We start from the raw sequence: 25,613 nt of genomic DNA, 5'->3' as shown, positions 1-25,613 counted from the left end.
GAACTGAGCTACAAATTTCATATCCTTTCCACTACGAAAACCAATTCCTCCTACTTTTCAGCATTCCCCAGTTCCACTCTACCTTACTTCCACTGCTGCCAAAACTTTTCCATAATCCCTAGACTTGACTTCTGCAGCCTCCTTAACATCGTCCTCCATAACAATGTAAATACACATCTGGTTTCTTAAGGAGTGGCACTCTCTTGAGTCAGTGGGTTGTGGGCTTGACTGCTTTGTAAATTATGTATTTAGCAGCAGGAAGTTGCAGCTTGGAATTGGAGCTTGGACTGATTGGTTGGGGAAAATTATGATAGATGGAGTCCAACGTAGAGAAATGGGTGGTCAATCACCTTGGATTCAAGAAGGCGACATTGGCATATTATTTTCACGGTGAAAGTGAAGTGATTTGGGTGTGCATGTACGCAAACCACTAGAAGCTGGTAAATTGATGCAAAAAGTCATGCGAAAGTTAATAGAATCCCAGTGGGGTTGAAATTTGAAAATGAGCAACTGCTGCTTAAGATGTACTGAGACTTGATCAGACCCTATCTGGAGTACTGCATACAATGCCTATGGGGGGATGGGAGGTGTGCAGGGGATTGCAGATCGTGTGGGAGGTACAGTGCAGATTAACCAGAATGATATCAAGACTTGAAAGGATGCATTATGAGGACAGGTTACATTAACTGGAAAATTGAGGACTGATCTAATAGAGATGTATAACATAATAAAAAGATTTGATGTGTTATAATATATATATATATATATATATATATATAAATATATAGAGAGAGAAACAATTTCCTCTGGTAGGGGAGTCCCAAACACGCAAGCATTTTCTTAAAATTAGAGCCATGTCATTTAGGAGTGAGATCAGGATGTACTTTCTCCACAAAGAGTAGTGGAAATCTGAAATCACTCCCCCAAAATGCCTTGGATGCTGCGGTTTATAGGAACAAAGCCGAGACCAATAGATTTATGCTTGATAAAAGTATCAAAGGAAATGGAGTAGAGATAGGTAAATGGAATTGAGGTGTAGATCAGCCATGATCCAATTGAATGGTGGGTGGAACATGCTCGAAGAACTACCTGGCCTATTCCTGCTATACAATGAGAGTTATTTCCTTCCATCCTGGCTTATCTTATACTTATGAATAGAGGGGAAGAAAAAGGCAATTGGTTATTTGTATCTTGGCTCCAACATCTTTCTGTCACAACTTGCTTTTTTCCTATTTTACCCATTCTGTTATCACGCCTCCGAACTACTTCATCTTTTTGTAAAGATGTGTCTTGCGTGTTCTTCTTCATCCCCCCACCCCCTCCATCCTGCATATTTCCACTGTGTAGAAATAGATTAATTGCTTTCCTCCTTTTCTGTCTTTGTCTTCCTGGCACCCCTGTTACTCATGAACAGAGTAGAAGAAAATATACCTGAAGAAGGGTCATATGGACTCGAAACGTTGACTCTGTTTCTCTCTCCACAGATGCTGCTGGACCTGCTGAGTTTTTCCAGAATTTTTTTGTTGTAGAAGAAAATGTATCTTGTCTTTTTGTTTATTAGTAATGGTGTACCTCTGAACATTAATCCCTTGCTCCGTCATGGTAGCAAAGATTCTGACTTGGGATAATTTACTGGACAGAACGAGGTTATTTGGTTCATCAAGCCTGTGCCAACTCTCTTAGCTGTCCACTCTGTCCTATTACCTTGCCCTCTTAGTTTTATTTTTCAAATGTTTATCTACTTCCTTTTAAAAGCTGTTATACACTGTGCTCTTATCACAGTTTCTGGTCGGACATTCCATGCCCTAAGAACCTTCTGCATTTAACAAAAATTGTCATAGCATCTCCCCTTATTCTTTTGCTCTTTGAATTTAACCCACTTAGCTACTGACTCTAACCAGTGGAAATATTATTTCCTACCTACTTTATCTTAAAAAAAAAGCTTCTATGATATCGCCCCTTAATTTCCTCTGTTCTAGTTGTCCTCATAAGTAAGACTTCTCTTTTTTGGTATCATCTCACTAATTTTGTGGCCTATTTATGGCCTTTGCATGCTTTTTAAAGTAAGGCACCCAAAACTATATACAATATTCTAAGTGCTGAATAACCAATAATTCGTATAGATATGGCCTTGTCACTTTGCTCTTGTACTAATGTATGAACATATGAATTAGGAGTGGGTATAGGCCATTTGGCCCTGCACTGGACCAGGTTTATGACACCTGTGATATAAAGTTTTTCTCACTTTATCAACTTGTTCTTTCAGTTTTATTGATGTATATTCTGAATATTAAGTGTGTAAAATTGTTGAATTGCTTTCATTCAAAATTTACTTTTTAAATCTTTAGCCAAATGCACAAAGAACTGGAAATATTATGTTGTCAATCTTCATGCAAAGCGGAAGGATTTACTGTGATGGTAAAAGGTGCATTTTTAAATATTCCCATTTATTTGATCATACTTCAGATCCAATGGATGCTGAAGATGAATTGTTTTATAGTTGGGCGTTTTCACATATTTGGGGCTTTGCTTATTAATAAATTTAAGTAAGTTCCAGTGTGAAAGCACCAATCTTTTCTTTAGGTCATTGACAACCAAGCTTTCATAGGAACATAACGTTCCATTGTAGACCCTTTTCTCACCAACTACTGGTAGTCCACTACATTGGTACTTCACAAACTGCCAAGAATTGGAAGTGACATAAAAGTGGTAAAGACAAAATACTGTGTATGCTGGAAATCTGAAACAAAAACAAAAAGTGCTGGAAAAACTCAGCAGGTCTGACAGCATCTGTGGAGAGAAAGATAGAGTTAATATTTCGAGTCCGTATGACTCTTCTTCAGAGCTCTGAAGAGTCATACGGAGTCAAAATGCTAACTGTCTTTCTCTCCACAGATGCTGTCAGATCTGCTGAGTTTTTCCAGCATTTTTTGTTTTTGTGACATAAAAGTGAACCTATTTTGGCTGCTGCTGCACCTTATTTGAGATGAGACATTACAAACAGGTGAACAATTAGCACACCCATGTGCAGATATGTAATATCATTGTACCATAAGTATTTTGCCACTGTATACTAAATGTGAGTGCCTTGTTCTGTTGTAATTGAATAAATACTTCAGCTCTGTCAGTCTTTTTTTCATTCCAGATTGACAGGCTGTATGATTGGAAGAAAAGTCCCGATACGGATGTGGTTGCCACATTAAAGAAGCAGAAGAAGAACACAAAAGATGAATTTGACGAGAGAGCTAAATCCACTATTGTGGAATTTGCACAGCAGGTTTTATGACTTTCTCTGTTATGTATCTTTTTTGGAAAAAAGTCAGGAACATTTCAGTTTATGTTCAGAATGTGTTTTGAGCCAAGTTATTTCCCTACATGATGCCTTCTGTTCATAGAAGATACAGCACAGCAGTTGGGTATTCAGCTTATCTTGGCTATGCCAGCTCTGGGGAAGTTTCCAATTAATCCCACTCCACTGCCCACTACCCATAGACCTTTCTTTTTTTTCCTTACAAATGTGTATCCAATAATCTTTTGAATATTATTGTTGATTCTGCTTTCACCACCTTTTTAGGCAGTACATTTCAGACCACAACAACTCACTGCCTTAAAGAAAAAAAAATCTCCATGTTGCCTCTGGTTCTTTTGCCAATCACCTTAAATCTGTGTCCTCTGGTTACTGACCTTACTGCTACTGAGAACTGTTTTGCCTTAGTTACTCTATCAAAGCCATTCTTGTTTTTACACACCTCTTTAAAACAAAAAAATCTCCCCTTAACCTTTCCTGCTCTAAGAATAACCCCACCTTCTCCAGTTTCTCCAAATAACTGATATCCCTCATCCCTGGTATTACTGTAGTAAATCTCTTTTGCACTCTTTCCAAGGACTTGACATCTTTCCTGAAGTGTGAAGCCCAGAAATGAACGCACTACTCCAGCTGAGGCCTAACCAGTGTTTTATAAAAGGTTTAGCATAAATTCCTTAGAACTATAGAAAAGTTACAGCACAGAAGGAGGCCATTTGGCCCATCTTGTCCATGCCAGCCTGAGAACACCCAGGTGCCCTTTCTAGTCCCACCTTCCTGCACCCAGCCCATAGCCCTGCAGCTTACAGTACTTAAGGTGGAGCTGAACCTTAATTTTATTTTATTTTTTAAACAGTATGTCTCTACTAATAAAGCCAAGGATCCACATGCTTTTTTAAACTACCTTCTCGATTTGTCTTGCCAGCTTCAAAAATTTGTGTCCATACGGCCCCAGGTCTCTCTGTTCCTGCACCCCCTTCAAAATTATACCATTAATGGCCTCACTTCATTCTTCTCAATACTCTGCATTAAATTTCATCTGCCATATGTATGCCCATTTCACCAGCTTGTCTATGTCCTCTTGAAGTCTATCACTCAGCTGCTAATTGTTTACTGCATTTGAGTTTCATTTTATATTTGCAAACTCTGAAATTATACCCTATATACGCAAGTCCAGGATATATATGACACCACTCTATCATTCTCTCTAGCCAATTTTGTATCCATACTGTACTGCCCCTTTAATCTCACAGGCTTTAATTTTGCAAGCAAACCTATTATGAGATACTTTGTCAAATGTCTTTTGGAAGTCCATGTATACCAGATCAACTGCATCCATCGCCCTCATCAACTAGCTCCGCTACTTCATCAAAGAACTGATCAAGTTAATCAAACACTATTTATCTTTCGCAAATGCATGCTGACTTTCATTTATTAGCCCATACTTTTCCAAATGCTAATTAGTTTTGTGTCAGATTATTGTCTCTAAAAATTTACTTATAATCGACGTTGGACTGATTGACCTGTAGCTTCCAGGTTTATCCCTCTCCCCTTTTTAAATGGATGTAGCCTAGATTTTCCTCCTCTCCTCCATGTGTATCCCTCCCTAGTAACTAAATACTAGGTACCTGCTTCTAGCCTGGTGCATCTTACTTCCTGTCTTGTGCTATTTATATAAAAGAAAAAAGATTAAAATGGAGTACATAGTAAAAGGATGCATTGCAGAGAATAAGATGACCAGCTTGCTCTCAGCAGCTCCTCCCAGCCTTATGGCCTCTATCACAAGACTAGAGTTACATTATCATGGGATAAATTGCAAACCAACCTTATTTTGACATATGTTGCAATTCCTTTGTTAGTGGTCTAAATCCTGAAATTCTCTCCTTAACAGCATTACTAGAGCCAAGGCTGCAGAGGTTCAAAAAAGTGGCCATCACCACCACAGAGTAACTGGAGAAGGAAAAGAAATGTGGCCTGACAGCATTCCTTACATCCTGAGATAGAATTTCTTTAAAAACCAACATGCCCATGAGAGCTCCACTAATATTTTAAGTGTTTGGTTTTCATCTGTATGCCAACTTGACTAAATTTACTGTAGTTGTTAGGATGAAGTGATTTTATCTTAATGAATGAACTATTTTACAGGGCATATATTTATCTGTATATTGCTAATGGATAACATGCATCATATTTTTAGGGTCTCAATGCTGCTTTATTCTTTGAGAACAAAGATCCACGTACATTTGTGTCCTTGGTCCCTACATCAGCTCACACTGGGGATGGCATGGGAAATCTTATTGCAATGCTGGTGGAACTGACCCAGACTATGCTTGCTAAGAGACTAGCATATTCAGTGGAGTTAAGAGCTCAAGTTATGGAGGTAAGCACTCAAGATCAACTGTAAACTTAGATAAATAATTTACAGGTCAACCTAGAAAATATTCTGCAGCAATATATTTCTCAATTTAACTTTTATGGTGAATGGTACAGGTCAGAAAAAATGCTAATTAATAAAGCAACACCCTTCCTTTGCTGGCTTATCTGTAGTAGATGAAGTCACAGACAGCCCTTGGGTACCTTGATGCAGTGGCCAATCATCATCATCTGCAAGTTTAGAAAGTTAGTGTTAGAATACTACTGATGTTGTGGTGTCAGAACCAAACATGATCCTCCCTTTGCATGATCACTGTCAACAAATGGACGCACATCCTACCAAAGGGGTTACTGAATAGCTGTCAGGAGTAAAAATCCTGTTTGCCCACATTTTGTCCCCAATCCCTACTTTGCTAGCTTAGAGATATAACGACCAGTTCTAGTTTTGCAATCACTGCTTTAGTTAAATCACCTTAGATCAGGGTTTGAATAGGATATGGCATAGTAGCGCATACTAAGCTTTCAGGAGAGTTTGGGATAACCCTTTTTCATATTATTCAATTTATTTATTTATTCTATCTTTTATCTATTCACTTTATTAATTTATTAATTAATTAAATGGGCAGCAATATAAAAGAATGATTTATCAACAGCTGTCAACCTTGGCTCAGTGATGACGTTCTCACCTCTGAGTCAAAATGTTGTGGATTCAAGCCCCACTCCAGAGACTTGAGTACATAATCTAAGTTGGAATTTCAGTGTAGTAATGAGGGAGTATGCCACTGTGGGAAGTGCCATCATTCAGATTGTATGCTAAACTAAGACCTGGCTTCCCACCTTGGTTGGATCTTGCTTGGTGCTATTTGAAGAAGAGCAAGAAGATGTCCCATTCCAACATTTATCTCTCAATTAGCATTACTAAAACAGGTTATCGGGTTATTTGTTTCATTGGTGTTCATTAGACCTAACTATATGCAATTTGGCTGAGATATTTTCCTACTTTACAACAGTGACTTCAATTCAAAACACATGATTAACTGGGAAGCACCTTGGGGGTGACCTTCGATCATGAGAGGCAAAATTTAAATGTATTCTTTGTGTGGGGAAACTCTTCTGTTTACTGGTAATTAAGAACAAATGTTTTATGTTGTTCCTATATTTCTAAAAGCTTTATAAACTGCTAGTTTCAGTTTATCCAGATGTTTTACCCAGCGAAAGTGAACTTGTATGTTATGGAATTGTCTTTTCAAAGCAGTTAGTGAAGATTGAGTTAAATGGAAATATTCACTGTTGCCCCTGTAAGTTTGAAATAAAGTTAACTGATAGGAACTAATGTTGGAGTGTTCTGTTCATTAAAATATACTTGTTCTGAAATCTTGACAAATTATGGAAACTTGCTTGAATCTTTTTAAATCTTACTTTAGATTTTCCCTTGTGCTGGTGACCCCCGTTGAAGCCTGAGTATCTTGCATTTAGGGATGTGCCCATACTGCGCACTAACTCTATGGTAGTGGAACTCAGAGACATAACAATAGGATCTCTTCATGATCTGAACTGAATATTTGTGTCTTTCCAACATGCTCCCATGTGCACTTCTTCAATCCAAAAGCAGACTAAGACTTGCTAAGAGGAGCCCAGATATAAATTGTTGAGCTGCTTTATTTCTCTGACAGCAGTAATTATAAAAATAAAAGCTAGGATCAGACTAACTTAATTTGATCATTACAACATGTTGCTGTATTATAATACAAAATAATGAAAATGCTATACTTTCCCATGTCAGTTAGTCATCGTGCTTGATTTCATCAAAATTACTTCTCTCTAGCTTACTGAGTCTGGAGGAAAACCTGACTTTTAGCTTTTTATTTAAAAATATGATATCCAATATATGTTGCTATCCCTATTTTTGTCTGCCTGCACATAACCGAGAGGGTTGGACCTGTTCTGCGTAGCTTCTGCTGAGTGATTGTTATTAGGGTTATTCCAACAATGAGTGTGAAGAAGATGGGCAACAAATTGCTTATTGTTTTCAGACTTTGGACAAACAACTTGAATACAAGCTCATTAGAACTAAAAATGAATATACTTTGCTTTAAAAGCCCAATATTTAAATGTTTTTTTCCCCAGACCCTTTCTATGGAAAAATGGTCAAAAACATTCCAAAGCCTGATAGTTGCCTAGTTGTGTAATTTGGTATTTTTTATCAACCCAAGTAAATTAATGCCATCTTTTCCAGCCTGAATTGGAATTTACCATGATTAACAGTTGCTAATCTACGTTCATTAACACTTTGAACCTGCTGCTAGGATAAACCCAAGTTACGAGTGGGGAGAATCATAGGCAGCATAATTTATTGGTGCAACTCAAACTGTGGTACTAAGTCATAGAAACCAGGCCAAGCTACAATTTGCATTTACTAACCCCAATCAGGTTGGCCGAAGGTATTACAGTTGGCCGTAGCTCCTGATTGTAAGAAAGGGAAAAAGCAGGTTACTAGCCAAGTTGTATTTGACTCTGTGGGACTGGATACGAGCATAAACTTCTGGTGAGCAGCATGTCAGAATCCATGAGAAAAAGACATCATTATCATCCTTACTTACAGACAGAAGAGTAAGGTGGATGAGATCAGAAAATTGCAGTGTATTTCACTGTTTAACAAAATTCTGTCCAAGGTCATCGCTAGTTGGGTCAAGACTGCTCTGGAGATGGTGATCCACCTGGATCAGACCTTCCCTGTACCCATTTCTGATATCCCTGCATGAGGCTATGATCTCGTCCGTGCAGGATAGGAGGGTGGACGCCACCTTAATCTGCTTGGACCAGGAATGTTGCACATTCACACGATGGACATGCTGTCCAAAATGAGATTTTGGGAGGGAATCTGCAATTTGACCCAACTGCTGGATACAAACATCAGTAGTGCAGTCAGTGGGAATTGGGAAGCATTCTGGTCAAATTTGGAGTCAGACAAGGCTGCCCTCTCTACTGTGCCCTGTTCATGTGCTGTATCTATCAGAAAGGATGAGACATGAGGTCTTAGGCTGTGGAGGTGCTCGGATCAAGGCCTCCCTGTACATGGAGAACATTGCTGTCTTGTCAGATCCACTATTGGCCTACAGATTGATGAGTACCTGCGGTCAGTTAGAAATGGCCTTGGAAACCATTGTAAATAGCAGAAAAAGTGAAGCCACGTTGTCTGGGCACTGAGCCAAGAGTTCCTTTCCCCATCAAGTCAGATTACCTGAAGGTTCTGGGAATATGTTTGGCTGGCAGAAGCTGGGGTGTGGACCAAGAATTGCATCAAGAGAAACTGGGAATGTGTGAATAACACTTTCTCCCGATTTGTGGGTAAGAACCTGGCCATCAAATGTGAGGCATTATTTGTGTTGCATCAGTTCAGGCCCATACCCTGTTCTTGCACTGCAGCAGTCACATAAGCCATCTTCTACTTTATCTGGAGATCAGAAATGGACCGTGTCTGTGTGGACACAGTGTATGAATCGCCACTTAAAGGGAGAGAAAACGCACCCAATCTCACCCTCGTCTTTATTTGCCACCTTTTTCTGGGGCTGTATCAGGCTGTGTATAGACTCACTGCGTGCATGCACCAGGTGTCACCCAATTCTGAGTTTCTTTCTGAACCAAGTGTTGGTTAGGATGGATCTGGCCACACTGCTGTGGACCACTGCTTTCAGCTGGCTAGGCTATGCCATACCACCTGCTGCTAGTAGAAAAGCTGAAGAAAAACATCTTTGCTCACGTCAATCAGGCAGTGGTCTGCACGTAACAAAAATAGCTGGAAAAACTCAGCAGGTCTGACAGCATCTGCTGAAGAGTCATACGGACTCGAAACGTTAACTGTATTCCTATCCACAAATGCTGTCGGAGCTGCTGAGTTTTTCCAGCTATTTTTGTTTTTGTTTCAGATTTCCAGCATCCACAGTATTTTGCTTTTATCTTGGTGTTCTGCATGTAATGTTCTCAAGGCTCTGCAGAAAAGGGAGATGGTGGATCCTGTCAGATGGTGCTCTGATCAGGCTATCAAAGTCTTTTGGCAGAATGCCTCATCGCAAGAGCTTTACAAGAAGCAAAAGACGTAACTTGGCTGGTGGTGAGCAGGGCCTTTCCTGTCAAACCTGACCTCGCACCTGGCTGTTGTGGAGAAGAGACTGTCACCCATTTCCGTCTGGAATGCTTGTTTGCAAAGATAGTGTGGAAAAAAAATGCAGTGGTTTTTGTCTATGTTCATCCAAATTAGATCCATAATACAGATTTTGCGTTCTGTAGACTGTTCCCAGGGAAGTGCACCAGGACAAACATCAACTGTGGCTAGAAGGCCATTAACTCAGTTAAAGATGTCTTTGGTCTGCCTGAACCTTTCTAATCTTACAGAGCACGGAGCTATCTGCATTTAAGTTTTGTGACTGGTATATTTCAAGGTCAAAAAGTATGTGCAGTGGGTTGTTGGTTTCCATGCTGTGCACATTTCTCCATCACCACCACCCACCCCCCCCCCCCCCCAACTCTTTTGGAGGGGCAATAGTGGGGAAGTGTTGGAAGGATTAGCAGGCTGATTACCAACTTGTTGAAGCAGGTCATGAATATTCCTTCCATGGCAAGCAAGTCCTGGAGTGGGACTTGACCCCTGAGTTTCTGGCTCAAATGCAAGGGCACTACCTATTGAGCTATAAGACCTCCATATTGAAGCATGCACTGAAGCTTGATGAAGCTGGCTGCTGCAGCAGCTCAGTGGGGAAAGGCTACCTTATTGGGCCTTTCTGACATAGCACACCTTGGACTGTTTGCATCAAAAAGTGCTTAATTGAAATGTAGATGTAGGTGCAATTTGCATTATAAGTGGAATGAGGTACCTTACCATGTCAATTACTGTATTTAACCAATTGATCTGTAATGTGCTTTATGTATAACCACATTTGAATTGTATTGTAAAGTAATTTTATGAAATATATTTTGAGAAAATTTCCCAAGATAAGAAATAGTCAGGCAGTGTTCCTTCTGACTGACTATTATCAGCTGACATTTGATGGAAAATGTACGTGTGGACACCGGAGGAAAGATTGTAAAAGGCTTAAGAAAGGAAGTAATCTTTTGCATTTATGTAATGCTATATCACATCTTCAGGATATCCTAAGATATTTTATATCCAAAGAATTATTTTCTGAAATGCAGCCATTGTTGTGTAGACAAACATGACAATGTATGTGTGCACAGCAAAGTTCCACAAATTGCACATGAAATGAATGAGAAACTAATCTATTCGTATTGATGTTTGGGAAGGTGTGGTCAGAGGATGTTGTCAGGACATCGGGAGATTCCCTGCATCTCTTCAAATGGTGCCAGAGGATTTTTTTTTGCATCCACCTGGATGAATAGGCAGGTGATTTTACATCTTTGTTGAAAAATGGCACTGCCAACCATGCAATATTCACTGCATTGAAGTATCATTTCAGGGCATGTGTTCAAGCACTATAGTGGGCTTGAATTCTTGACTTTCACTGGTGAGAGTACTAGCAACTGAGTGAAGTTGATGCTCGTCCTCCACTCAGGTGGCGACAATATCCAGTTCACCCTAGATTTTAATATCTAAGCAGATAATCAGAGATTGGCAAAATCCAGAGGGCTGCTTATGTTGCGAACTATATTGCGAGTGAACAGTTTTTGGAAAAAGGAACATTAACATGAAGGAATGACCCAGAATAGACTTTATGGCAGTAACCAAAAATATATTATGCAATAGTAAATTTGTGTCTTTTTGTTCGGATGTTTTTTTTTTCAGGTAAAAGCACTTCCTGGAATGGGAACGACTATTGATGTGATTCTAATCAATGGTAATATGAAGGAAGGAGATACTATTATTGTCCCTGGTGTTGAAGGCCCTATAGTTACACAGATCAGAGGTCTCCTGTTACCACCACCTCTCAAAGAATTGAGAGTAAAAGTACGGAAAATAATGCTATTATATAAAAAGTTAATGTTTTACCTACTATATTTCTGTATAGCATTATAATAAACCTTAGTTATGTGACACTTGCATGTTAAAGGCTTTTATGGTCACATTATGCCATCACAAAGTGCTATTTGTCTTTCCCATTCACTCTTCAAATTACCAAATTTCAAATCACATCTTTTCAAAATCTATTGAAATAATTTTCAGCAGACTTTTCTGTATTAGTTGAACTGGAAACTATCTACATCTGTGTACACCGACACTTGTGATTTTGATAGGAATAAATTCATGAAGCAAAATGACTTTGTGATATTCTCTTGTCAAATTTCTAATTAACAAAACAAACATTTGGCCAAACATACTAATTTGATTCTATGGAATTAACATGATGAGGAAAATAGTTATATTTTGGTAATTGCCTCAAAAAGGCTTATGCATACATTGGTCATGATTGGATGAGGAAATGCAAGAATAAACATAATTTTAAATATGAGCCATGAATAAAGTGAATATTAAGTTCCAGAATCCATTGAAGAGAGAGAGTTAAGGGGATGCTCACTAAAGTATATAAAATATTAAATGGAATAAATACTCTCAGCGGAACCCAGATTAATTCATTAAAGTAAATCAGGTCAGCTGGACAAGAGAATTTAAACCTACTGAAAAGTATATTTTAAATGAGTATAAGATATAGATTGTAAATAGTTGAGGCCCAAACACTGATCCTTACACTACTCCACCTGGAAATGATGCATGTATTTCTACTTCGTTTTCTGTCTGTTAATCAAACCTTAACCAAGCTAATATATTGCCCAATGCCATATGTCATAGTTTTTAAAAAATATATGATAACCTTTTCTTGGCACCTTACTGAATTTTTTTTAAAATCCAAAAACACTATCTCCACTTATCTACTCTGCTGGTTATATCTTCAAAAAAACTTTAATTGTTTTGTTGATCATAATTTCCATATCATAAGTCAGTTTTAGTTGTAATGGTTAACTCTGGAATATCAAAGTTTAATGCATTAAAATGGTTGCATGGGGTATATTGAATTCCTTTCCTATTCTTGATAAATGAAGCCTTCAAAAGCAATTTTTTTTATGTTGGGAGGGGGGTACAGTAACATCATGCAAAATATATTAAACCATAGCATCAATATACAACATCAGTGTAACATTAAATTGACTCAAGATTAAAGCAGTAGGTTGCAAAGTAATTTTATGCTAACAGTTAGTAGCTCTGAGCATTAATTTTTTTGAGTACAAGCTCTTTATCTCAGAACATTTGACAGAGTTCATTGTATTGGCAATATGTTGATTTTACCGCTAACTATTTCAGCAAATTCCCATTGCAGGAATTTTTGGAGAGGATGCCCTGAATTGGTATCTTGAATATTTGACTAAACAATAAGCAAATGAGAATTAAAACTGAAATTGAGCTTTCCTGTTGGCACAATTGAGCTAGCTGACCTCAGGCTGGGTAGTAATGGACCTAATATAATTGCCCTGTGTTAGGAAGAAGAAAATCAAACAGCATATTGTTCCTGAGCACTACTGTCTAATGACCCCTTATGAAAGTGCACTGTGACCTTCTTTTGGTTAATTTGACTGATATTTTTAAGAGGAAGCCAACAGAAGAGTTGTGGTTTTAGTGTATGGTTAAAAGAAAGCATGTCATGTCATTTTAGCCAATGTAATTGTTGCTCTTGCCTGCCTCTGCCTCTCCCTAAAAAAATAATGTAGAATGATTATGTAATGAAGTTTTGGCTTTACAATGATTTTGATATGTTTCTTTTCCCTCAGAATCAGTATGAGAAGCAAAAGGAAGTCTGGGCTGCACAAGGTGTGAAAGTTCTTGCTAAAGATCTGGAGAAATCCCTTGCAGGTTTACCACTATTAATAGCCCACAAGGATGATGAAATAGCGGTCCTAAAGGTTTGAATTTGATTGTCTTAAAACATTACCAGTACGTAGAAACTTAGTCTGGTAAATTTTAAGAACAGTTGCAATCTCTTGAGAATCGTGTGTGTATAAAAATTCAATTACGTACAACAAAATCAATACATTTATCTATTTAATGTTCTTGTGTTTAAAATCTGCACCATTTCCCTCCGCAGTGTGCGCACTTGGTTTCTGTATTTTTTAAACCCAGATTTTTTAAAGTGATACTTCACCCCAGATAGATCATTTTGATTAAATGGGTATCTTTCAGAACTACTGCCTCAGTAATTTCCAACTTCCCTATATAAACATAACAAACAGTATTTAGTTTACTTTCATTGGTCTTGCTTATGGTTTTTTGAATATCCTGTGCAGTAACTACTGTTCAGGTTAAGATATGCAGTTGCACTAAATGAGCTGCAATTTTCTTTTCTTTTCTTGTGAATCATGAGTTCATTTTAAAATTAAAAGCTGCTTGATGGAAAACCATAACAATCCCCTACTACATGGTATCCAGTGGTTGTAAATTTAGAATATTGCCTTCTGCTGCTTAACATAACAGAAGAACTAGGAGCAGGAGTAGGCAATTCAGCCCCTCGAGCCTGCCCCGCCATTCATTGTGATCATGGCTGATCTCATTTCGGCCTCAACTCCTATTTCCCGCCCTCTCCGCATAACCTTTCAACCCATTACTAATTAAAAATCTGCCTATCTCCTCAAATTTATTCAGCGTCCCGGCCTTCACTGCACTCTGAGGTAGTGAATTCCACAGATTCATGACCCTTTGAGAAAAGTAATTCTTCCTCACTTCTAATTTAAATCTACCACCCCTTAGCCTAAAACTATGGCGCCTCATTCTAGAATGCCCCACAAGGGGAAACATCCGCTCCACATCTACTTTGTCTATCCCCTTTAGCATCTTATATACCTCAATTAGATCTCCTCTCATCCTTCTAAACTGTAGGCCTAAACTGCTCAATCTCTCCTCATAAGACAAGCCCCGCATCTCTGGAATAAATCTAGTGAACCTCCTCTGAACCGCCTCCAGTGCAGCTACATCCTTCCTCAAGTAAGGGGACCAAAACTGTGCACAGTACTTCAGGTGCGGTCTCACCAATGCCTTTTACAGTTGCAACAGCTATTCCCTATTTTTATACTCTATCCCTTTAGCAATAAATGCCAAAATTCCATTTGCCTTCCTTATTACCTGCTGTACCTGCATACTAGCTTTCAGCGATTCATGCACGAGGACACCCAGATCCCTCTGCACTGAAGCATTCTGAAGTTTCTCTCCATTTAAATAATAAGTCGCCTTTTTATTCTTCCGATCAAAATGGATAACCTCACACTTATCCACGTTAAACTCCGTCTGCCAAATTTTGGCCCATTCACTTAAACTGTCCATATTCATTTGTAAATTTCTTATTTCTTCCTTGCAACTTACTTTCCCACCTATTTTGGTGTCATCTGCAAATTTAGCTATAGTACCTTCTTTCCCTGAATCCAAGTCATTACTATAGATTGTAAATAGTTGGGGCCCAAGGACCGAACCCTATGGCACCCCACTAGTTACAGCTTGCCATCCAGAAAAAGACCCATTTATCCTGACTTTCTGCTTTCTGTTGGTTGGCCAATCCTCTATCCAAGCTAATATATTACCCCTAACTCCGTGATTTTATCTTGTGTGTTAATCTTTTGTACGGCTCCTTTATCAAAGGCCTTCTGGAAGTCCAGATATACTGCATCTACAGGATCCCCATTATCCACTTTGCTTGTCGCATCTTAAAAGAACTCTAGCAAATTAGTCAAACATGATTTGCTCTTCATAAAACCATGCTGACTCTGATGGATTGCATTTTGACTTTCCAATTACCCCATTACTACTTCCTCAATAATGGATTCCAACAATTTCCCAATGACAGACGTTAAACTAACTGGTTTATAGTTTCCTACTTTCTGCACCCCCCCCCCCCCACTACTTTTTGAATAAGGGCGTTATATTACCATTTTTCCAATCCACTGGAACTTTTCCAGAATTCAGGGATTTAATGCATCCACTATCTCCGCTGCCACTTCCTTTAGGACCCTGGGATGTAGGCCATCAGGTCTTGGAGACTTGTCACCCTTTAATCCCAATAGTTTTCTCAGTACTTTTTCTCTAGGGATGGTGATTGTTCTAAGTTCCTCCTTCTCTGTATCCTCTGCACTACCTGTTACTATTGGGGTGGTACTAGTGTCCTCCACTGTGAAAACTAGGGCAAAATATTAATTAAGCGTCTCTGCCATTTCTGTGTTCCCCACTATTAACTCCCCAGCCTCATCCTCCAAGGGACCAACATTTACTTTAGCTACTCTCTTTCCTTTTATATACTTGTAGAAGCTTTTGCTATCAATTTTTACATTTTGTGCTAGTTTTCTTTCATAATTTACCTTTGCTCTTTTTATTATTTTTTTAGCCCTTTGTTGACCTTTAAAAGTTTCCTAATCTTCCAGCCTGCCACTGGCCTTTGCAATTTGGTATGCCTTAGTTTTTGCCTTTACGTTATCTTTCACTTTCTTGCTTAGCCATGGATGCTTTTTCACCCTCTCACCATCTTTCTTCCTTATTGGGATATATTTTACTTGGGAGGAATTGAATATCTCCTTAAATATCTGCCACTGTTCATCAACTGTCTTACCTTTTAGTCTTCTTGCCCAGTCCACTAGGGTCAAATCTGTCCTCATACCTATGTAGTTACCTTTGTTTAACTCCAGAACACTAGTGTGGGACTCAAGTTTCTCACTCTCAAACTGAACTTGAAATTCTAGCATGCTATGATCATTCTTCCCTAGAGGATCCTTTACTATGAGATCATTAATTAATCCCATCTCATTACACAAAGCTAAATCCAGAATAACCTGCTCCCTGGTTGGCTCCACGACATATTGCACACCTGTGTGCTTGAGCCAGTTGTTTAATTTTTCCAAAAGAAACCCAGTACATTGATTTAGTGCCGTTTTAGCCGTGTAAGATTGTATTGTAAGAACCATAATATATACTTTTTTAACTTTGGAAAGTAGCACCTTTTGGGTATTGACATTCATGTTGTGCGCACTTTGTTCTGCATTGATGCTGGTATATAATTAGGAATACATTTGCACAACCATTGTGGTGCAAGTTTAAGAGAAACTAGATCAATAAATAGAGTGAGTGTATTTGGAAATATCTATTTTCTTACAACTTTAATTATACGTGCCCACTTTTATCTTTAACAATCACATCACACATTAATTGTAGATACATTTGAAAATGTGACTAGAATGTAATTTGCTGTCCCATCATGCTACTGTTAACAGGATGAACTAGAACATGAACTGAAGCAAACACTGAATTCTATTAAACTTGAGGAAAAAGGTGTTTATGTACAAGCCTCTACATTGGGCTCTTTGGAGGCACTCTTAGAATATCTTCGGGCATCAAGTGTGCCTGTAAGTATTAGAACTTAAAATCTCTACAGTTTTCCACTTTGATTTAACTTCAATAATGATAAAACTAAATCTATCTCTTTTTATTTTTCTTTCGTAGTATGCTGGAATTAACATTGGACCTGTCCATAAGAAGGATGTGATGAAAGCTTCAGCAATGCTTGAGCATGACCCTCAGTAAGTGCGAAACAGAATTGTTGCAATAAACCAGACATTTTATTTAAAAAAGCCTTTGCCTCGTGCTGATTTATTTAAAGTACAGAGCAAAGTCCTGAAGATTGGTACCTTTAACTAGTCATTGCTCTACTGTTGCAAACACTTTTTTTAATGTGAGAAGTGACGTCCAGAGTTCCAATGGCACTAATTCAGAAATCCAAAGCTCAGATTCAGTTTTTCTGTACTATCTGTTTTTAAACCATTCTTTGCTGTCAATTTTTCTTGGTTGTAAAAGCTTAGATTGCTCAAAGAAGAGTTCAATTTCCCTATGTCTTCAAATGTGACTTTACTAGCTGTACTGTTTAAGAAAACCTGTGGAATTGCATTGGATGATGAACAGAAAAGAGGCATTTGTTTTTAAGAAACTGTAGATATTCAAAATTTATCTTAAGTCCTTGATAAATAATAACATTACATCAGACCTCATCCTAGTTTTTGAAGTATTAAGCAGATTTATTAAATAAATAAATGAATATATAATACATTATTCCCTTTTGGCCTGCTGAAGCTGGCTCTGTTGCTTGTGTTATGATACAGCAGGTGATGTGTGCCAGATGAACTTGGCCACACTATCACAAAGGTTTTGCAATTTGTATTTATTATGAGAAGATTTGTACACTGAATTCAGAAGTGTTGAGTCCCCTAATGCCTTTAGAGATTTTAATAAGACTAAATTAAAACATTTATTAACAAAAGAAAAGATGTCAAGCACATACATAAGATTACAGTTACTTAATACTATAACAAATCCCAAAATTCTTAATTAACCTGACTACCAACTACACACTCCCTTTAAGGCAATAGTCCAAAATAGATCTTAAATTTAAATAGCAAGCCAGCATGTTTACACAGCGCCCACTCAACAATGGAATTCCAAAAGCTTTCCTTCGCCTTTGGTTACTGGGCACATCAGACATCTGCTAAAGTGGCTGGAGGCTTCCCCAAGGCTGTTTACATAGTCCTCTTAGATCTTACATGGCCCCACAACATAGCCTTCTCTCTTTTAATCTGTAAATTCTATTGTTCTATATGTCTTTGGAAATGTACTTTTCCCATAATATAAAAATATTTCATGTTGCCAATTTGGTCAGTACCTTTGAGAAAAATAATCACACACTGCTTGGCCTTGCTTACTTTAATTGTTAAGGTCCAATCATCCCTTTGAAACACAAATAACTCTTAATTTACCTGAAAATACAAATTTCCTTCACACCTTATATGCTAAGCCCTCATTCATGTTAATTCATTAGCATTTCAAACGGCTTTTACCCCTAACTTATTTTGATAATTTCAAGCTTGCAGTCTATCTGACTCTAATTCAATTAAATCAGCTACACACAATCACCAACACTCACACCCATAAACCTACTTTACAATAAACCAAGATAATATAATGAAAAAAATGTTAGTTTCATGACACTTGCATATACTATTTTGTGTCCTAATGAATCATGCAGAACCTGGCCCTGCTACAAAATCTATTTTTAATGGCACTGCAAAAAGGATTTTGCAGCATTGTAGCCTCTTTCACTAACTCCATATTTCTTCTACAAGTCTTCAAGAAAGTCTCTTTGTCCTTTACTGACCATCATCTTTCCTCTTTCCCCTTCCTCCATTCACTTTTGCTGTTACATTAATGAGAGTGCACTAAGGGCAGATTGATGTCAAAGAAATGACCATCAGACCTTTGTTAGATGCAGCAAAATCAATTGAAGTAAGAGAACAGCAGGTGGAAATCAAGAGCCTTCATTTCATCTCCACTCTCTTGGGATCTCAAATGAAGTGTAAAATCCACCATGCATGTTTTAAGTTTGATGCCGGTGTCAATTATATTAATGCCAATGGTTATAAAGTAGTTGCAATACGACAAAACATGTATTTGGCTAGACATCTGATGTATTATGCTGTCAAATAATGGTTGTTGTATGCAAAAAAGGCCTTTCACCTGTCAATTTGCCAGCTTCAGAAATGTTTCCTAGAATTGCATTTGAAAATTACCATAGGCATTAATTTCGACCTTTAAGGCAAATCTTGTCGTCTTGTCCTGTCATTTTCACAAGAATTGTTGTTAGCCCTTTTTATACCACGGTTTGGCTGCTGGGACTATCAAAATTCGTGAGCTTTTCATTCATATTGTGGATGTGACTTAATTAGCACTTGTCTTCTACTGCAACACTAGATTGTTTCATTTGTTGGGGAATAGAGATTGTTTAAGTAAGTTACGTTTGTATTTCTAGGTGATAGGAATGAGTTTTAACTTGAAAGTTTAAGTTTGATTTGTATTTCTGTGTTATTTAGAAAAGGTCAAATTGAGTTTAGCTTCACTTTAAAAGGTGCCTGCATTTCTAATGAGAGCTTTACAACTGTTGTAGCTAAGTTAATCGAGCAAGAATAGAGAAATTGGGCTGTTGCCTAGCAACAGCGGTCTAGAGAGGCAAGTCCCTCCTACAGGCACACAGTAGTAACTAGAAACCACAGTTTGATTTGGAAGCTGTTTGAGTTCATTTGGTTTTAAAGACACCTGCCAGGAGAGACTGGAGCAAAGGGAACAGATAGCCAGTCGCAAACTAAAGTAAAGATCCCAAAATCCAGCGGAGTGGAACTGGAGAAAGCCCCAAGGAGACCTTCTAGTCAAAGGGAAGGACAGGAACCTGGAAAAGGTCCTGTTAAATGAAGTTAAGAGTGAGGAGCAGAGAGAAAGGCTCCAAGCTTCAGATTTAAAGAGACAGAAGCTACAGAAAGCAGATTTAAAGCGCGAACAGCTTGCAAAAGGCAAGAAGGTCCAAAGAGACAGCTGAAGGTCTGTAACTCTTTGCTATGGGCATGTGAAGCAGTGGTGTACTGTTGTCAGCTGAGACAATGAGAGAGAGTGTTTGGAAGAAAGCTTGAATGCATGTGGTGACCTGGGTAGAGGAACACCAGAAGGAGAGTTCAAAACCCTGGAGGTGAACCTTTGTGGAAGGCATGTGAAAGAAATCATCAAGTTTGGGAGATGATTCCAAAGCGAGCTTTTGGTAAGTGAAGGTTGGAAACCCTCGTCTGAAAGTCAGAGTTCAGCGAGACTGGCTTATGATGTGACAAGCATCTTGGGGGAGTTGAGGAGTGATCCATAGCATCTGGTTGAGGTGGCATGTGTCACTTGGTTTCAGAGTGTAGTGCATCTGGCCACAGGTTGCCAATAGGTTTACATGGACTGTGTACTTACTCGGAATAGAGTATAAGATAGCTTTTGTAACTTGTGTTATCCTTACAAATCTGTATATTTATGTAAAGGTATTATTGTGGGTGAAGGAGTATTATAATATGGTTCATTTTTTTTATTTAATGTTTTATGCTTTTGTTAAAAGTGTATTAGCTATCTCCAGTGACTCTGTTCAGTGGCCACTCTCCACATATCTAAACAAACAAATAAATGTTAGGATCTATCAAGTTGGGTTCCACCCTAGGATCAGGCTTGTCCAGTAGTAACCTCAGCTGGGGATTATACCAGCTACCTGTTGGTCTGAAATGGTTTCTGGATTCAGGGATTGATTTGGCCCACTTAAGTGCATATAAATGCATTGCATTCCCGGTGACATTGTAACTGTTCCAATGATTTTCCAGGGCCCATTCCGATATACGCTTTTCAAGATCAGGCTGGCCCCTGTTCTGATCGTACACGTGGTCTTGGGCATCATCTTCAGAGCAGGTTCCTCTTCCATTCTCGTACCAGTTTTTCACTAACATCAAATTCTGTTGTCGTAACAGTTATTTTTCAAGTTAGCAAGCATTGCAGATTTTGGCTTGAAAGCAGCTTTGTATTTTTTGTTTTGCTGGAGGATCCATTCCCATTTGTCACTTGCCATGCCATATGTGATCTGTTCTGTGTGGACATGTCTTAAACTCCCACGCATCATCTTTGCAACATGATCCCAATACTGACTTACAGTTTAAGGTAATTTCTGGGGTGTAAAATTGAGGCTGACTACTAATATGAGAGCATTTCATAGCAAAATATATGCCATGATCTTTGACACCAATAAATGGGGTCGCCATATTCGCCAAGTCAACTTTTATGCCATGATCAAAAGTAAGCTGTATCTGCCTCAAGAACTGCATGTATCTGAGCCTTGTGTGTCCGAATGATGTTGAAAAAATCTCTTCTAATTTCTGCCTTCATATTCAGTGATGATCTTATCTGTACCTCTTTGCTACCTTTTTTCAATTGTTTTTTGGATGTGGGCATCACTGAGCTTCATTTGTTGCCTATCTCTTGAGGTGGTGGTGGTGAGACGCAATTGTCGCGTTCTGTCTGGTGCCAGTAAACCCACAGTGTTGTTAGGAAGGGAGTTCCAGGACTTTAACCTGGCAGCAATGAAAGAACGGCAATATAGTTCCAAGTTAGGATGGTATGGGGCTTGGAAGGGACTTGCAAGTGGTCGTGTACCCCCATGCATCTGCTAGGAGGTAGGGGTTGTGGGTTTGGAAGGTGCTGTTGAAGGAAGCTTGGTGAGTTGCTGTAGTGCATCGATAGGCAATCCAGCAAGGTTACCACAGGCACCTTGGAACCTTCCACAGGCACCTTCCACAGTGGAATTACAAAGGCTTTTAACACAGCTTTGGTTGCTGCAACGGCAGACTTCTGCAAAGTGGCTAGAGGCTGCTTCCCTCAAGTCTGTTTCACATGGTGTATTTTTTTTAGATCTTACACAGCCACCCCGATACAACCTTCCATCCTTCTTTAAATATATTTCTTCCCCTTTAATCTGTAAATCCCATTCTTCCCATTTGTATTTAGAAGTTATTTTTCTCATAATATAAAAATCCCTCGTTGTCAATATGGCCTTTTTACTTTTGGGAATAATAAACGTAATAACCTTGCCCTATTTATCCTGTCAGTTGTAAAATTTTATCGTGTTTCTTTGAAAACCAAACACTCCCCGTTTAACATGCAAATTTAATTCACACCCCATCTGCTGAGACTTTTACACTAGCTCACTCATTAGCATTTCAAATACCTTTTTTTACACAACTCTTTTGATAATTTCAACCCTCCAGTCTAATCATCTCTAATTTAATCAGCCACCCACAGAGAGAGAGAGAGAGAGAGATGCATGCACGCACACATAATTTTACCTAATAATATTGTGAAAAATATAGTAATTTCGTGACACTTGCTTTTGTACTCTATGCCCCAATAAAGCCCAGGATGCTGTACGCTTTGTTAACCAATCTCTCTCCGTATGTCCTGCCATCTTCAATGATTTGTGCACATGTACCCAGATCCTTCCGTTTCTGCACCCCATTTAGAATTGCACCCTTTATTTTGTATCGCCTGCCTTCATTCTCCCTACCAAAATGAATTACTTCACATTTCTCTACATTAAATCCAGCTGCCACTTGTCCATCCATTTCATCAACCTGTCTGTCCTGTTAATTCGACAATCCTCCTCACAGTTCGCAACGCTCCCAAGTTTTGTCATCCACAAATTTTGAAATTGTACCCTGCACTCTAAGGTTGAAGTTATTAATATACAACAGGAAGGACAGGGATGCTAACACCAACCCCTGGGGAGCGGTCCTATAAACCTTACTCAGTTTGAAAAACGTCTGTTCATCACTAATCTCTGTTTTTGCTAGGTCTCCTTGATGCCACACTCAGTCAAATGCTGCCTGATGTTAAGGACAGTCACTGTCACTTCACCTTTTGAGTTCAGCCCTTTTGTTCATGTTTGGACCAAGGCTGTAATAAGGCCAAGAGGAACTCAAACTGAGCATCAGTGAGCACGCTACTGTGGAGTAAGTGCCACTTGATAGCATTGCCAACTGTACCTTTCATCACTTTGTGATAATTGAGAGTGGACTGATGGGGTGGTAATTGGTCGGATGAGTTTTATCCTGCGTTTTGTGGACAGGACATAACTTGGGAATTTTCCACTTCGTCAGGTAGATGTCAGGGTGACCCAACCGTCCCAAATTTTCCAGGACTGTCCTGTAATTCAATCTTTTGTCCTGTGTCCCAGGTCATGCCTTCCTGGATGTGAAATGTCCCAGAATTCATCTGCATCAGTTAATCTTTGTCTGCACATGCTTTGGCCAGCCTTTGATTTCCATGTGCATCTGCTGCGTCTTTGAGGAAAGTGTTGAGGACTAAATATTCTTGCCTATAAAGTTCTAAGTAATTTCTCAAGATAATAGGGTTAAATGTCATTTATAGGCTTTCAGTTATTATTGTTTGCTTAATTCCTAATTTCCTAAACTCAAGGGTTATAGCTGATCAGGCCTTGTTGAAAACTGAGAAATTTGTTCTAACATTCCTCTTTAGATATTTTTCTCTATTGCCGATTTATGTGTCATCAAAGTATTACATCATCCTTTAAAACTAACTTTCATTACCTGAATAATGAAGGCCTCTCCTACCTTAACAAGGCTTTATCTAGATGGGGTTGTCAATACATTAATTGGAGACAGTTACATAAGCCCAAAACTTTATTTATCACTTGACCATATTTGTCAACAGTGTACTTTGAGGAGTTAGCCTTCCTAGCTACAATTTCTTGAATGGATAGCAGCATTAACCTATTAACCATCTTACAGCTGCACAACCTGTGGAGGTCAATGCAACCATCTAACAAAAAATCTGTTTTTGTCTTTGCTGAACCCTTCATCAGCTGCATATCCCTGCAATTTTTGCTTAATGCAAAACAGCTGAAACTTGCATTTTTAGCTTTCCAACAGAAATATACAAAATCGACAAATTTTTAAAATTGTTGATAAAAAAATTAACTTTTGCAGTGAAGTATGGTTGGATACATTAGAATTTGACCTTTTAATCTCTTAACCGATTGCACACAAAAACACACAAATGCAAGCAACGACAATTGCAGCTAAGCAGACAGTTGGTAAGACTTCATTTGGAAGCATTGAGTTTACGTTTGGACACTATAGGCTTTGAAGAACGCCCACTGATAATTCTTTGCGATTTTATCTGGAAGGAAGAAATTTAGCTTTGCTAAGAAACTGGAGTTGTATTCCTTTAAGGTTATGTTTGAACTTGTAAAATGATGAAGCAAATTAACTAGATTTCCAGGAGAAGATTCCTCACTCTACTAAGAGGATTCAAAGTATGGGAACATAATCTTAGAATGAAAACAAAAGCTGGTTAAAAGCACTTTTGGGACATTTTTTCCCTACACACAATTAGAAATTGTGCTACACGCTCCCTGGAAGGTTGAATAAGTTGAATCAATTGAGGTTTTTTAAAAGAGAAGTAAGGTTACTGAAGGGGGAGAGGGTAGGAAATGGAGCAACCATGGCCAACAAAGTGGTAGAGCAGGCTCCAAGGTGTGGATTCCTTTGACAGTAAAATTACTATGATTGTACACTGCAACAATTTCTGATATTTAATACTGAATAATCTATTGGCCTAAGGTAACTGTTCTGTATCCAACTTGTAGGTATTCAGTTATTCTTGCTTTTGATGTGAAGATTGAACGAGATTCCCAGGAACTTGCCGACACCCTTGGCGTCAGGATCTTCAGTGCAGAAATTATCTACCATTTATTTGATGCTTTCACAAAATACAGACAAGATTACAAAAAGCAAAAGCAAGAAGAATTCAAGTAAGTTCAAGCAAGAATAACTTTTTAGGCATTGCAATTCTCTCCAAAAATTACGCAGGCTCTTGTTAATGAGCCTTTGATGGTGGATTCTATCGTGACAGGAGCTTCCTTGTTTCAAAAGAAAGTTAGAGTCTGACAAATAAGGCAGATGAGTTGAGGGCACAGATTAACACATGAAAGTATGATATCATTGCTGTCACAGAGACATAGTTGAGAGAGGGGCAGGATTGGCAGCTCAGTATTCCAGGATATAGGGTCTCCAGGCGAAACAGGGAAGGAGGTAAAAGAGGAGGGGGTATCACAATATTGATCAAGGAATCAATTACAGCCGTAAGGAAGGATGACATCTTAGAAAGCTCCTCAAATGAAGCCATATGGGTAGAACTGAAAAACAAAAAAGGAGCAATCACATTGCTGGGAGTGTACTAAAGGCCCCAAACAGTCAGAGAGAAATAAAAGAGCAGATATGTAGGCAAATTTCAGAGAAGCGCATAAATAATAGGGCAGTAATAGTGGGGGATTTCAACTTCCCCAACATTAACTGGGTTAGTCATAGTGTGATAGGTTTAGAGGGAGCGGAATTCTTAAAATGCATCCAGGAAAGCTTAAGCCAGTACGTAGAAGGTTCGACAAGAGGGGAGGTGCAGTCCTGGACTTAATTTTAAGGAATGAAGCCAGGCAAGTGGTAAAGGTATCAGTAGGGGAGCATTTTGCAAATAGTGATTTAGATTCAAGGTTGTCAT

General features: G+C 38.6%; 1 protein-coding gene across 2 annotated transcripts in view; it reads left to right on the top strand.

The window, feature by feature from the left end:
- The window catches only part of eif5b (eukaryotic translation initiation factor 5B), a 116,721-nt gene that overhangs the window by 76,876 nt on the left and 14,232 nt on the right, over nucleotides 1-25,613 (top strand). For both annotated transcript variants that reach the window (XM_041199196.1, XM_041199195.1), the window contains exons 15-21: nucleotides 3,146-3,277; nucleotides 5,502-5,684; nucleotides 11,475-11,636; nucleotides 13,451-13,582; nucleotides 16,925-17,056; nucleotides 17,154-17,230; nucleotides 24,706-24,870. In XM_041199196.1, coding sequence (XP_041055130.1) covers nucleotides 3,146-3,277; nucleotides 5,502-5,684; nucleotides 11,475-11,636; nucleotides 13,451-13,582; nucleotides 16,925-17,056; nucleotides 17,154-17,230; nucleotides 24,706-24,870 — 983 coding nt within the window. The remainder of the gene's footprint in view (nucleotides 1-3,145; nucleotides 3,278-5,501; nucleotides 5,685-11,474; nucleotides 11,637-13,450; nucleotides 13,583-16,924; nucleotides 17,057-17,153; nucleotides 17,231-24,705; nucleotides 24,871-25,613) is intronic.

This window comes from Carcharodon carcharias, chromosome 11 (assembly GCF_017639515.1).
Source record: "Carcharodon carcharias isolate sCarCar2 chromosome 11, sCarCar2.pri, whole genome shotgun sequence".
NCBI classification, from domain to species: domain Eukaryota; kingdom Metazoa; phylum Chordata; class Chondrichthyes; order Lamniformes; family Lamnidae; genus Carcharodon; species Carcharodon carcharias.
Note: the sequence above shows the minus strand (reverse complement) of the source record. Positions and strands in the feature narration are given on the sequence as shown.